This window comes from Tachyglossus aculeatus, unplaced genomic scaffold (assembly GCF_015852505.1).
Source record: "Tachyglossus aculeatus isolate mTacAcu1 unplaced genomic scaffold, mTacAcu1.pri scaffold_187_arrow_ctg1, whole genome shotgun sequence".
NCBI classification, from domain to species: domain Eukaryota; kingdom Metazoa; phylum Chordata; class Mammalia; order Monotremata; family Tachyglossidae; genus Tachyglossus; species Tachyglossus aculeatus.
In genome coordinates, this window is record NW_024044905.1 from 226,985 (window position 1) to 242,005 (window position 15,021).

General features: G+C 52.0%; 1 protein-coding gene across 2 annotated transcripts in view; it reads left to right on the plus strand.

Moving 5' to 3' along the window:
- The window catches only part of FAM120B (family with sequence similarity 120B), a 73,472-nt gene that overhangs the window by 25,380 nt on the left and 33,071 nt on the right, over positions 1-15,021 (plus strand). For both annotated transcript variants that reach the window (XM_038742804.1, XM_038742805.1), the window contains exons 5-6: positions 3,605-3,786; positions 9,018-9,110. In XM_038742804.1, the coding sequence (XP_038598732.1) occupies positions 3,605-3,786; positions 9,018-9,110 (275 nt within the window). The remainder of the gene's footprint in view (positions 1-3,604; positions 3,787-9,017; positions 9,111-15,021) is intronic.

Genomic DNA, 15,021 nt, shown 5'->3' on the forward strand with positions numbered 1-15,021 from the left:
GAGAAATGACATGGCCCAGAGTCTTGGAGAGCCTTTCTTCAATTCACTTGTGTTGGTAGCCGGAAAAACATAAATGGGACAGTGGCTTTGTTTCTAATGAGGCACGTCCAGCAACCTCCACCCAGGGGTTGGGGAGCCGGTCTTCAGAGCTGTCAGTCAGGGCGATGACCTCCTTTGCCCCGCCCTTCTGCCCGCTCTTCTGGAGTTCTGTGTCTCCTGAAAGGGCCCTAAGGCTGTCCTGTTCCGCTATTCAGGGAAACTTGGACCAAATTATGTAATTAGGGTTTTGAAGTTGATGCGTTTTCGATGTAATGATAGTGAGTGACCCAGAGACAGGGTGACTTGTTTGGGCCTTTTGATTCTTGGTAGCAGCTTTTCTGCTGCCGCCAGTCTGCTGGGTGGCGGGCCAGGGGCCACCTTTGATCTTCCTGGCAGAGCTGGCCTCTTTTCCCACGACCCAACTGTCCCGGGGTCTTTACCGCACTGGTCACTGGTGCCCAGATTCCCCTGGGCAGCCCTGATCGAGAATGGCCGTTCTGGAGAACTGCTGACCCACCGGGCATGCGACCCGTGGTATTTACGGAGCGTTTGGGAGAGGACAGTAGAGTGTAGTAGGCACGACGATCCTTACCGTCAAGGACCCGCCAATGGGTCCAGTGGTCACCACTTTCTCCGCTTGCTGCTCCAGAATTGAGGACGCGGGCCACTGGCCCACTGAGGCGAATGGAGCCGGCCGGATCGAGTCTTCCCAGCAGCCTTTCCCCTGAGGAAGGTGAAGAAGTGTGGGGAAGGTATCTTGAGAGGGCCTCGCACCTTTCCATGCTGAGCGGGCCATTCTGCGGGCGCCGGGCCATTGTCCTGACTGAGTCTGAACCTTTCCTCAGCACTTCACCCAGGCTCTGCGCAAACAAAGTAAGCTCTCAACAAATGGCACAGAAAGAGAATAGGTGCTCATTCAGAAAGAGAAGCAGTGTAGCGTCATCAAAGGGTGGACTTGGAGTCCTCTGCTTGTTGGCCAAAAGACAATGCCCAGGGGCTGTGCTTTCCACGCTGAGCGGGCCATTCTGTGGGCGGGGCCGGGCCATTTCCTGACTAAGTCTGAACCTTTCCTCAGCAGTCACCCAGGCTCTGCACAAACGAAGTAAGCTCTCAACAAATGGCACAGAAAGAGAATAGGTGCTCATTCAGAAAGAGAAGCAGTGTAGAGTCATCAAAGGGTGGACTTGGAGTCCTCTGCTTGTTGGCCAAAAGACAATGCCCAGGGGCTGTGCTTTCTTCCGCAGGAGATAAGATTCCCTGTCAGTCCCTCCATTTTGCTGAGGTGAAACAATGCCCCCTCTGTGGAGGCCGTACTCCCTGGATCTATTTGGCAGGATTAGGGGGTGAGAGGTACTGTAGATTTGAGATGCCCAGAGGCCAGGCTATCAACTGGAGACACAAGGAACACTTTTGGTGGTTGGCTTCAACACGTCCCCTCCCCGTCACCCAGCCCCTCTAGAGTTCTCTTCCAGGACAGTGGAAGCAGCTTGGCCTAGTGGATAGAGCATAGGCCTGGCAGTGAGAAGGACCTGGGTTCTAATCCCGGCTCTGGCACATGTCTGCTGTGTGACCTTGGACAAATCACTTCTCTATGCCTCATTCACCTCTCATCTGTAAAATGGGGATTAAGAGTGTGAGCCCCATGTGGGACAGGGACCGTGTCCAATCTGATTACTTTGTATCTATCCCAACTCTTAAAGCAGTGCTTGGCACACAGTAAGTACTTAATAAGTGCTTAATTAGCACCTCTACACACCTCCTCTACACCCACCTTCACGAACAGAGACTTGGCCCTTTACGCTCTGTCAGCGGGTTCACTCTCTGCCTTTGAAGGGATGGAACCGCGGCTGTGCCCCTTGGGGGCTTATCCGAGGGCTGGAGCCCATCTCCGGGAAGCCCCCCTTGACCTCTACCTGACATTCACCCCTCCGGATTGGCAGTGCATTCTTACCATCGGCTTTCTTCCCGTGAGCTGCAGATGATCCATTCTGGCCGGGTCAGGGAAGAAAATGTGTCCGATTTTGTCCCCACAAAGTAGATCATGAAAAACCAGTCTGGAGAAAATTTCCCGTGCAGAGAAGATGCTCAAATTTGGTCAACAGCAAGTGGCCTTTTTTGAGTGTTTCCCATCTGTTGGTGAAAAACATCTTGCTGGGAATATTTAAAAAAAACAGTCTAGAGGTGCGGGGAGAAAAATGGCAGAATTTCTCCTTTAGATTTTCTTTACTTTGGTACCATTTGGTTAGGATCTTTGTTTGCTCAGTAAACATGCGAGCACCTAGGTTCTCAGATGCCTGGGAGCACTTTTAACCATTTATTCTCACCAAGTGGGGCAAAGCAAGGCTGGCAGCTGTGGCTGACAAAGGAAGATGTGTTACCAATTACAACTTAATCTGCCAGATCTGAAAACTGGCACCTTTCTGTTTGTTCAGCAAGCAAAAGCAAAATTGTTCCACCATGGCAGCGGTGCTGGGAATCTCCACTGGGCCCTCTTGACCACAGCTGAGAAGGTGTCTCTTAGCACCTTGTCCAAGCCCGGTGTTTGTTTGGACAGCGGTTTCACTGGAATGGAAGCGGACAGCTTTCTGTCCTCTTTCTGTCATCTGTGATCTGAGTTTACAAAAGGATCCGTAGCTGGATTTCAGAAAATGGTGCCTTAGAGATTTCTGGGGAGGCCGGTAATGAAGAATTGAAACTCCTGGGCCTGTTCCTGAGCTCCATGGCCTGAGAGGAGTCCTGGAGCCATTATGCTGGGGGGAAGATGAGAGATCGAAGGCGAGAGAGAACGAGATGAACTGGGAAACTGAAAGGAACCTCTTGTCAGGCAGTCATATTTATTGAGCATGTACTGTGTGCAGAGCACTGTACTAAGCACTTGGGAGAGTTCAATTCAACAATAAACAGACTCATTCCTTGCCCACAACAAACTCCAGAAACTGGATGCTTTGAAATTCATGGGCAAAAACTACTAGGGAATCCAGAAACCCATCTATTAGTAGTAGTGCTTCTCCTCTAGTAGAGAAGCAGCGTGGCTCAGTGGAAAGAGCATGGGCTTGGGAGTCAGAAGTCCTGGGTTCTAATCACGGCTCTGCCGCGTGTCAGCTGTGTGACTTTGGGCAAGTCACTTCACTTCTCTGAGCCTCAGTTCCCTCATCTGTAAAATGGGGATTAAGACTGGGAGTCCCACGTGAGACAACCCGATCACCTTGTATCCCCCCAGCACTTAGAACAGTGCTTCATACATAATAAGCGCTTAACCAATGCCATTGTTATTATTATTATTATCCAGTATGATGACTGCTTCTATTATCATTCTACATTAAAGAGCAGTCCCGGTGGATCAAGATGAGGCAGTTTTCTGAGGATCCTTGTGAAGGGGGCCATTCAGGTAGCTAAATATCAACTCCTGGAAGCTCACTGTGCTCTCAGTCTTGCCTGAGCTCCAACTTGCCTAGAGCAGTAGGTCAGGAGAGGAAGACATCCATTTCCTACTATTGTATGCCCGAGAAGGCGTGTTCCAACTTGCTGCTGCAGAGCCTAATTGCCCATGGGTTTCTGTTCACAGGGGGGACGCCCAGTCTGAAGACTCTGTGGCTGGTCCAGGAGCCGGGGGCCAGGGCCCAGCGCTACAGCACGTTCCTGGCCTGCTTCGGCCTCCCTACGATGGCGCCGGAGGCAGAGGAACTGCAAGCCCTGGAAGGCTCCCTCGCAGCCACCTGCTGCCTTCTCAGCTATCTCCTCCTTCAGGTATCACAGCGGCTGAAGGAAGGCACAGGACTGCAGGTTTCACCCAAGCAGTCCTTGCTTGGCGCTTTGGCACGCTGAGCTGGAAGCGGACCACGAGGCCATTTTTCCTGACTCCTCGGGTTCACTCGGCATCTTCAGCACTGGCCTGACTTCACGGGTCAGCCTGGCTCAGTGTCCCAAATGGCACACTTCAGTTCTGGCACGACCGGGTGGGATTCAGCAAGGAAGTAAATCAAACAACTTGTCAATTGAACAATAATTCTGTGAACGTGGTTTTGTTCGGACACCCTGACACAGAGCTTGAGACTTTACCATCTTCCAATCAATCAATCAATCATATTTATTGAGTGCTTACTGTGTGCAGAGCACTGTACTAAGCACTTGGGAAGTACAAGTTGGCAACATATCGTGGGCTCACAGTCCACCTTTTCTCCTTTCCCCTCCACTCCCCCTCCTTTCCCCACATCTGTCTTCTCTCCTCTCTTCTCCTCTTCTCTCATCTCTTCCTCCTCTCCTGTCTTTCCCTCCTCCTGTTTCTTCTCCCTACCCCCACTCTGTTGTTTTTAAGTTGGTTTTTGTGTCTCACTTTTGTTAGAACAAAAAGAGTTCCCTTCCAACCTAACGTCTGCTCCTCTGGCCATCTAGGCAGACTCACCAGCTCCCATGACCCCTTTAACCACCTTGTCAAGTCCCCCCATCCCAGAACATGATGGGTGTGTGGCGAGGCCGTCGAGTTCACGTTGGGCTCTAGTAGGCCAGCGTGTGATTTGGCTTTAGTCCAGACTTGCTGCCCCTCTGAATTTGCTTTTAAAGTTGCCAGTGGCCCTAGAGAGTTTTCTTAAAATGGCCAAATTGGGTCTACTCCCTCCGGGGGTGGATTAAGTGATTCTTAAACACTGAATTTCCTCTCATTATCTGCTCCCCCTCTAGTGGGTGGTTCCTTTGCATTTTCCCCATTACCCAGGGGGACCTGGGCTGTGACTTTTATAAGTGTGCATACCTCTCTATATTAATATTAAAGATTTCCCATCAACTTTCTGTTAACCTCTGTGCTGCCAGTTCTAGCACTGATTTTTAGGTGGGGGCTTGGAAGAAAGAGGAGAGTGAATGAGCTGTCTCTTTTGGGACATGAAAAAATTGCTCCAAAAAAATCTGGTTTTTAGGTTTGCTTTGAGTTTGTTTTTTGTTCTTTTAAAATCTCCATATTTAATGGGGTGGGCCTCTGCCATTTTTTCCCTGGACATATAATTCTAGGGAGGTTTATTATTATTCATTTTCCAAATTATTCCACAGCGATTAATTTCAGGGGGGAAACTAAGGCACCATTCCTCCGTTGAAACCTGCAGGCATCCAGGCAACCGGAGGGACATGCTGACGGACATTAGGGCCTTTGTTCCTGCTTGGGAATTACTTTTAAATAAAATCACATTTGTGCGAGTCAGAGGGGCAGGACCTCTGTAATAGATGGGCTTTTCTCCCCAAAATGATTAAAGATGTGTTTAATGAAAATGAAAGGAGGATACTTTAAGAAGATATATTTTGAAAAGATCAAAGCTACACTACATAAATCAATCGGCAGGATTGATTTAAAGCAAGAAGATGTGGCAGCCTTTTTCATAAACCAAATTACCATCTCAGAATGAAGAATAAAAGATAAATTGATCAAGAATTGTAGTTAAGGCTGTCTTAAAAGATTTTCAGGCAAATAAGCAATCAAGCCAGATTCTGATACAGATTGGTGAGAACCAAGTGTCCTTATTGGGTCTCTTTGTGTTCAGTTTTCCCAGAAGGAAGTGGCGAGGTAGGTTTTCTAAGCAATTCCTAAGAAACTCTTGTAAAAAGTCAAGTTGGCGCACCGGTGATGGGCATGAATTTTGCAGGGGATCCTGCCTTGGGTGGCACAAAACACACAGTAGTTTAAATAATAATAATGATATTGCTCTCAATCCCTGAGAATTTGGACATGCCAGACAGTAGGGGAGAGTAGTTATGGGGTGTTTTGGATTGCTTAATTATCTATGGAGAAGTGTGAGAGAGGGCCAGCCAGATCCAGAAGAAGCTGGATAATTGCAGGCTCCTTGAGGTCAGGGATCATGACTACCAACTGTATTTTATTCTCCCAAGGGCCTAGTCCAGTGCTCTGCATACAGTAGGTGCTTAGTTTTTTTTTTAATGATATTTAAGGCCCTTCAAGGCCCTACTGAGAGCTCACCTCCTCCAGGAGGCCTTCGCAGACTGAGCCCCTTCCTTCCTCTCCCCCCTCGTCCCCCTCTCCATCCCCCCATCTTACCTCCTGCCCTTCCCCACAGCACCTGTATCTATGTATATATGTTTGTACTTATTTATTACTCTATTTATTTATTTATTTTACCTGTACATATCTATTCTATTTATTTTATTTTGTTAGTATGTGTGGTTTAGTTCTCTATCTCCCCCTTTTAGACTGTGAGCCCACTGTTGGGTTGGGACTGTCTCTCTATGTTGCCAACTTGTCCTTCCCAAGCGCTTAGTACAGTGCTCTGCACACAGTAAGCGCTCAATAAATACGATTGATTGATTGATTGATTAAGTGCTTACTGTGTACAGGCACTGTTCTAATCACTGGAGTAGATTCAAGGTATTTGGGTTGGACACAGTCCCTGCCCCACACAGGGCTCACGGTCTCAATCTCCATTTTACAGATGAGGTAACAGGCACAGAGAAGTGAAGCGACTTGCCCAAGGCCACACAGCAGACAAGGGGCAGACCGTCTCTATATGTTGCCGATTTGTGCTCCCCAAGCTCTTAGTACAGTGCTCTGCACACAGTAAACGCTCAATAAATACGATTGAGTGAACCCAGGTTCTCTGGCTCCTGGGCCCATGCTCTTTCCATTAGGCCACACTGCTTCTCAAGTTGACCTCTACTGTGTCGATCAATCAATTAATAACATTGATTGATCTTTGAAGCAGCTTCTCTTTGCCCCCTGGGTAGAGAAGCAGCATGGAGTAGCGGGTAGAGCACGGGCCTGCCAGTCAGAAGGTCATGGGTTCTCATCTCGGCTCCGCCACTTGTCTGCTGTGTGGCCTTAGGCAAGTCACTTCAGTTCTCTGTGCCTCAGTTACCTCATCTGTAAAATGGGGATTGAGACTGTGAGCCCCACATGGGACAGGGACTGTGTCCAACCCGATTTGCTTGCATCCACCCCAGCGTTTAGTTCAGCAGCTTTTCCCTTTTCCCCGGGGCTCTCCCAGAGTACCGTCTCCCACCCCCCACCCCTTGCCAGGCCAACTAGACGGGACAACTCTGCTAAAGGCCGCAGGGGCCCGAGGGGAGCGGTGGAGATTAATTAATTAATTCATTAATGATGGCATTTGTTAAGCGCTGGGAGGGATACAAGGTGATCAGGTTGTCCCACGTGGGGCTCACGGTCTTAATCCCCATTTTACAGATGAGGGAACTGAGGCTCAGAGAAATTAAGTGACTTACCCAAGGTCACACAGCAGACATGTGGCAGAGCAGGGATTCGAACCCATGACCTCTGACTCCCAAGCCCGGGCTCTTTCCACTGAGCCATGCGGTGGCAGCGGTGTGAGGAGACTCTCCCACTCTCGGGTCGCTAGCCCTCCTGCCGAGCGGCCTGTCCTGGGCCTGGCCAGCTCCGCCCCGCCAACCCCAGGAGTGGCGGGTCCCCAGTGCCTCCTCGGGCCACGCGGGGAATCGGCCGGGATAAAGACAACCGACCCGGGAAGCTCCGGCTATTGTGGGCTCAGGACAGGGGGTCAGAAGACGACACGCCACTTTTCCCAAGGCTCATTTCGGGGTCCCCCCGTGAAGAACAAATCTTGGCCTTAGCAGCAATTTGTGTTTAACCCAGAATGGAGCCAGCCAAATGGCTGAAAGCTCTTCATCCCTGAGTGAGGAGTTTCCGTAAGGCAGCCTGGTGTGGGTGAGGAAGCCAGGCGGACAGCAGCAGGCAGCCCCCTGTCTCCTCTACTTGGCCAGCATCTCTCCTCTGCCTGCCTGGACACCACGTGGGATTTAGGAAACATCATCATCAATCGTATTTATTGAGCGCTTACTGTGTGCAGAGCAGTGTACTGAGCACTTGGGAAGTACAAATTGGCAACATATAGAGACAGTCCCTACCCAACAGTGGGCTCACAGTCTAAAAGGGGGAGACAGAGAACAAAACCAAACATACTAACAAAATAAAATAAACACCCTTTTATGCCAAGCTCTTCCAGTTCCAGGAGTGGCAGGGGAGCAGCAGAGGCATCAGTCCATCAGTCGAGAGTATTTCTCGACTGCCCACGGAGTGCAGAGCACTGGACTGGGCCCCTACTTCCCACAGAGCACTGGACTGGGCAGAGCACTAGACTAAGGCCTTTGGAGGGTACAGTTGAAGAGTAAAAGACACAATCTTTGCCCTTGAGAAGTTTAGGGTGTAATTGGGGAGGCAGAGCAGTCATAGATTAGCACACATACAAGTAGACTGCAGTGACAGACAGAATGTCAAGGATCCAAAAGAGGAAAACCCTGGAAAAACAGGCCCCTCGGGCCTGGAGGAACAGCTACTGGGGGAGGGGGAGGTCAGAGTCAGGTGGAGGGGCATTTGGGAAAGGGGGGTTCGAGCAGGGAAAATGAAGGGAGGGTTGGGTGGGTCCGGGGAGGAGAGCCAGGAGGGTATTTTGCTTGGGCTGGGTAGAGCCAGGGGCTCGGTTCCACGAGAACTGGGAGCAGTGAACAATTGGAAGGTAAGGGGTGCAGGAGCACTAGCGGAGAAGTAGCAGAAGCAGCCAAGGGCTTCTAGGTGAGGGGGAACCTGGAAGCCTGTAATCAGTTTGGGCCTCAGTCCAGCAGCAGGGTGACAGGCCTGGATTGAGAGGAATCCAGGATGTCCACTGCAGTCCCGGGCAGCCTAGATGGTCCATCCTGATTTGCTGCTCCCCGGAGGAACTCAGCCTGGCTGCAGCATTAACGCAAGCGTCGTTTCCCTTTGGAAAGGACCAGGGTGGGCAAGACCCTCAAGGTCTCTCCCAGCCCTGGCCTTACCCACAAGTATCCCAGGGGAGGTGGCACAGGAAACTTGGAGCTTCAGATTAGGTGTTGGGGGTGGGGGACGAGTGACGGCAAAGGCCCGGGCCGGGTGCTGGAGGGTCGGAGGTGGCGGAGGAGGGCTGACTCCCATTTGCAAAGTTTTGTGTTTTTCCATAGCTCAGAGCTAGGATTTTTTCTCTCCTCTCTTCCAGGTGGGCTCCCTGTCCCTGGAGGACTTGAATGCTTTTATTGCTCAAACTCTGTGCCTGCGAGGAAAATCGGCTGCCCAGCTCGCTGGCTTGCAGGTAGGGACATGCCACCGGACCCATTAGCATAGTTCTGCTGATGATAACCCTGGAATGACCAGAGGCTTGGCCTGCTGCTGGCCAGCTCGCCATTCCATTCCTGCCATTGTTTCGGGAGGGGAGGGGAAGACAGGAGGGGCTGTTGCAAAAGGAGAGCATGGGCTGCAGCCAGAGCTTCACTCGGTCCCGGGTGGGCCCCAACCCCGGGGACCTGGATGAGTCTTTTGCCCCCTCTGGGGTCCCACCCCCTGTCCAGGGAGCAGTGACCGGTGAGCAGTGAAGCTGACTGGTGGGGCTTACACTTGCCAGTGAGATTGTCTCGCTTTTGGGGGCCGAGCAGGGCTGAATCTGCGGCTCACTTCACTCTCCCTACCCCTTCCTCTCCGCTCTGACTTCTCCATGCATGTGGAGCCAGTGGTGGCCTGGGGGGCGTCTTTCCAGATATGCTTAGACTATCACTTAGTAATGTCAGCCCCATGTGGGACAGGGACTGTTTCCAACTTAACTTGTATTTACCCCAGTGCCTAGAACAGTACTTTAAACATAATAAGCACTTAATAAATACCATAAAAATATGCTCTTGCACATGGTTAGAGGGTCAGGGTATTCCCCTCAGTAGCTTCATCTTTAGAAACAAAAGACTAGTAGAGAGAGAGAGAAAGTCTCTCTCTCTCTCTCTCTCTGTGTCTCCACCCCTGCCTCCCAACCGCTCAAGTGGACTACCATCCCTTCTGACTTCCCTGAAAGGCCTACTTGGTAATGCCTCTTCCTTCACCAGCCATTTCCCTCCGGTCAGTTGGACTGTCCAGACTCTGCTGCTTCTGGTCCAACCGATCTTTCTGACTGTCTATGAGGTCTAGACCTCGCTGCAGTGATGACCGCAACTTTCTTGTACATTTAGTTCTCCTAGATTGCAGGGATTGTGTGAACAAAAACGTACATACTCACCGGTTGCGGGGCAGCGTTCACATGCTCGACTCTTCCGTCCACCGCTGCGTCAGGCTCTATCCACACAGGCTCGCGTTGTTGAGTAGAAGTTTGCAGTTCTCTAACAGTGTTCTAGCCAAAACCTGTACTGAAAACAAGCATTATGCAGGACTGTTTAATATTCTGTCTGGCGTAATGGGGGACAGGAAGGCCAGGGTGCTCAGGGGCAGAGGGACAGGGAGGCTGGAAGTCCAGGAATAGGGAGGTCAGGAAGCAGGGAGGCTGTAGGGCAGAGGAGCAGGGAGGTCGGCCTCAGGAAGAAACAGTGCTGTCCCAAGCTGGAGAAACTTCAGGTGTGAAGAAACAGGTGTTTATGCCACCAACAACCCCTACTACACACTCATTCTGCATGAGTTGCCCTCTACAGTGCCCAGCTGGGCATAGAGTGGGTTGGAGGTGGTGCCAGAGAGACTAGGAACTCCATACTGCCTAGGGGTGCCATCCAGCTCCTACTATCCAGACCCTGGTCGTCCCTCGGCTCCCCAAATGCATGTGAAGGAAAAGTCCCACTAATCGCTAAGGCCACCTTGCTGGAATCACAGCTCCATCATCATCATCATCATTATCACTTTGGTCTTTGGTAAGTACTTACTATATGGCAAGCCCTGTTCTAGGTGCTAGGGCAGAGACAAGATAATCAGATGGGTGGTCTGGGAGGTGGGGGGTTATGGCATTTGTTAAGCGCTTACTACGTGCCAGGCGCTGCTAAGCACTGGAGTAGATACCAGCTAATCAGGTTCGACACAGTCCATGTCCCATGTGGCGCTTACAGTTTTAAGCCCAATTTTACAGATGAGGTAACTGAGCCACAGAGAAGTTAAGTGACCTGCCCAAGGTCAGCCAGAAGACAAGTGGTGGAGCCAGGAGCAGAACCCGGGTCCTTCCAACTCGCAGGCCCATGCTCTTTCCAATAGGCCACGGTTGCTTGGTCTCAGTGTTATGGGAAATCGAGAGAAAAAACGAGAGCAGGGAGGGACAAGGAGAAGACAGGGCAGAGCAGAGGCTCTTGTAGGTAACTGTGCTTCTCTGAGTTCAGCCAGGGCAGTGGGGAAGTCACAATTTACAATTAGGCATCAATAGATGAATTAAGGTGGGCAATCTGTCCCTTCATCATTCATCCCCCATCCCAAGGTGAACCCTTGGCTGTGAACTAGGCTGGGCCCTCAACACCCAACGAAGACAGGGCCAAAGTAATTCTAAGGGCTGTGACTTGGAATCTACCAGGCTCTCTTTCTCTCTCCCCGCCTCATATGATTAGCCAGAGTGAGGGTTCTATTTTAAAGTCAATAAGGCATGTGGTCTTTGGAAGAATTTAGATCAATTGAGTGAAAGATGTGTCCTGGGTGTGGAGTGTGTTTTAGGGGTGGTGGGAGGGGAAAAGGGCTCAGGTAGTAGTAGGAGTTTCATCTGTCCACCGGGCTGTGGAATGCATTGTTCTTTCCTAGACCCTGAGCCTGTTTGAAAGGCCCTTGTCTCGATAACAAGGTAAATGATCCGTTTGTTGAGGGGGAGGAGAGGGACCAGTGGTCTTCAGGGGAAGTAGGGGTCCGCTGGTCTCTAGAGGAGGAGGGGGACAGATTGCTGCTTTGGGTTAGCAGGAATTCCAAAAATGTTCCATCCTAACATTGCTTTCTTGAACCAACGACTGAAATCGGGCATTTAAAGACTGTGTTTCTAACAGGAATGACACCTCTGGGTCTATGTCTGTGTCCAGACCTGCTGAACTGGCCAAGGGAAAGCTGCAGGGTCGAGACAGTGAACTCTCAATCTCCTCCAGTGGTTGATGGTGATGGAGTCAGTGGGAAATGCCAAAGCATTTTGAAACGTGCTGTTTTTAAGAGTGACTTTCAAGCCTATGAAGGGTTACCACACAGAGGATGGGGCTAGCACTGCTTTCCATCCCCAACAAGGACCCCTGCTCAAAAAAAAAAATGCTGTCACTCTAGCTTCACTCCTAGTGAATATGCATTGATTTGTTATAAAAGTGTCATTGCATATTGAATGAATTCTGTCTGGGGGCCTCACGAATCATTCATTGAAGGGACTTTCCCATGATTACCTGTCGTTGTGTGTCTTGACCAGAAATTCCTGGAGGATGGGCCCAATTTTGTTTTACCTTGCATTTTTGAGTCCCCAGAATGGTCCGTGTAACTGTAACTATTTTCATGTTGGTCTCGCATGTTACAGTGCGAGCTCCCTGTGGGTGGGAAACATGTCAATCCTTTGTTCTTCACAAGAGCCTAGTACAGTGCCTCGCACAAAGTGGGCACTCACTAAATGCTGCTGCTGTTACTACTGCTGAATCAGAGCTATTTCAAGATGTAATTGCCCCAGGAAGGCAGCAGGACAATTAAACCCTAGGGTGAATTACTTTCCAAGCTGTCGAAAGGAGTGCCTCCTGACATTTAACAATAGCACGGGGTCTCCTCTGCGCCTGGAATGAGTTCTGTGAGCGCGCATCAAGGTAGTCATTGAGATGGGGGATGGATGGGGCCGCCCAGACAAAGCATTTGTGCCAGAATAGCACCACAGCAGACCGGGAGGCCACTTGTGGCCTGTGGGACTGCAGGGGACCCAGAGAAGGGGCACCAAGGGCATCTGGCCGATTCAGAAAACGATCGAATGTGAGCCCAATGTTTTCTGAAGGGCTGCGGGATGTGGCCCTGGCCTGCTAGTTCACAGTTCAGACCTCGGGGGCTCCACGCTGCCGCTCACCACAAGACCTGCTGCTGCCCGCTCCACCTGCACACCTGGAAGCTGGTTAGGTGCTCTGCACCAACCCCGTGGCCCTGAGCACTGGGAGAGGCAGGGACGCCATGCCGGGGCGGCCTTCCGGCCCGGTCGGGAAAAGGAGACAGGACCCAGTTGGGTCCCGGGGCTGCAGGCTGAAAGGTAGGCAGCAGGGTCAGGTTACTTACCTGCTCTCCTCCTCTGGTCGCTGGTGTAAAGGGTCCCAACACCCAATTTCATGGGGTGGGAATGACAACATGGGGTTAACTGCCCCCACTTGGCCCACGTTGGTTGGTTGATTGGCTTTATGGCTGTGGTTTACTTGTTTCGCTTTAGCCCTCGGCCTTGGAGGACCTGCCTCTGGACAGCCCCAGCCCCCGATCAGGCCCCCACCGCTGAACAACTGTCCAACAAGGGTGGTTTCTGGCAGATTCCCTCCCATGGAATGGCCTTTGTTTGTCACATCAAAGAGAATCGGCTCAGCCCCGCCCTACTCTACTTTGTCCTGCTCTGCCCTGCCCTTCCTAGGCCTGTCCCACTCTGCCTTTCCCTGTCCTGGCATGCGCTGCCCAGCCCCGCCATGCCCAGTCTTGTTCTGCCTTGCCCAGCTCAACGCAGCCCTGCCGTGCCTTGCCATGCCCAATCTTGCCCTGTCCTGTCCTATCTTGCCCAGCCCTGCCATGCTTAGTCTTGCCCTGTCCTGCCCTGCCTTGCGCAGCTCAGCCCAGCCTTAGCCAGCCTTGCTAAGCCCTGCCAAGTCCACGGCAGACTTAGACTGGGATAGACCCGGAGGAAGGAAGGAAACTTCCCAAGCAAACCTACCTACCCTTCCTCTTGGTAAACACACCCTGCCCCAGGAGGGAATTCAGTCCTGGAACTGTGGAAGAACCCAGCCCAGACCCTGCCAGCTGCAGCTGAGTCTTAAAGCAGCTGCCATGGCTGCCTGCCTTAAAGTGCCTGTCCAGCCCCCGTGAGGCGAAGGATGATGTGGAGGTAGGGTGGGGCAGTGTGCCCGGTGGGCCGTAATAGGGGAGTGGGGCATGGTGACATGTGGCATGATCAGGAGTGATGTGGCTCGTGAGGGGAACGGTGTGTGTTGGGATGTGTGATGGTTGGGGAGCGGTGTGATGGGGCATGGTAGACCTGACTCCCAGTCCGTCCAAACGGGATTCTGCTGGAATCCTCTCCCCAAAGGATTGTTTTCCCCTCCTTTCCCTTGGGATCCTTCAGACGGTTTGCTGTGAATTCTGGAAGAGTGGGTAACTGAGAAAACACCTGCCCACACGGGTGCAAGGGTCCTTGCTGAGGGCTTGCCCTGAAGGCCCAGGGTGAGGGGCCACCCTGAGGGTCTGTGCTGAAGGCCCAGGGTGAAGATCCAGCCTGAGGGTCAGTGCCACTGGGATGATCTTGCTTTCTGAGGGAACCCAGAAAAGTGAAGGAGAGGGGGATTAGCCAGCCAGAGGCTGCTGCTGCTGCCCCTCCTAAACAGCCCGAGGCTCATCGAACCTCTGTGTTCCCAAGAAACAGAAAAGCCTCTGGCTCGGAGAAAAGCCACTGCCTAGAAGCCAGAGAGCGGGGGCAAGGGCCGTTTCCCCCCGAGATCTTCCCTGCCTGGAGCTGGAAGAGTAGGAACCAGGGAAGCCTGAGGAGGTGCCAGAGAAGAGGAACAAAGCCCGGAGTGCAGGCCCCGGGCGCACACAGAGCACAAACCCTTGGCATTGTTGCAGCTGGCTATTTTTCAGGGGGAAAGAGATAATCGTTTCCTCAGTGGCCTGATTAGTCCCCAGCCAGTTGGCCTATCAAAGTCTCCCCTGGCTCTTAAAAGGAACGGTTTTTTTTCTGCCCTCCTCTTTATGATAGCTTGAAAGGGCTGATTGTGAAAAGGACCAAGTCAAAGAGGATGGATAGCCGGGAGAGAGAGGAGAGCGAGCGAGCGTGTTTGCTGGCTGGGGTGTGGCTGGCGGCCGGCAGGTTTTCGAGCAACCTAAGTGGCAGGTGGCGGCTGCGGGGCGGGGCGGAGGGAGGGAGGGGGCAGGGGGAGGCCGCAGAGGGTGAGCAGTGGCACCCGCACCTGCCTGTCATCTGCTCTAGGCCGCTGCACCTGTCTGGACGCCCATTGTTACCCGGCCAGGAATGCTAGTGTCACATCTGCCCGGGCTTTCTCTAGGCAAGGCAGATGGCGGGTGAGGCCAAG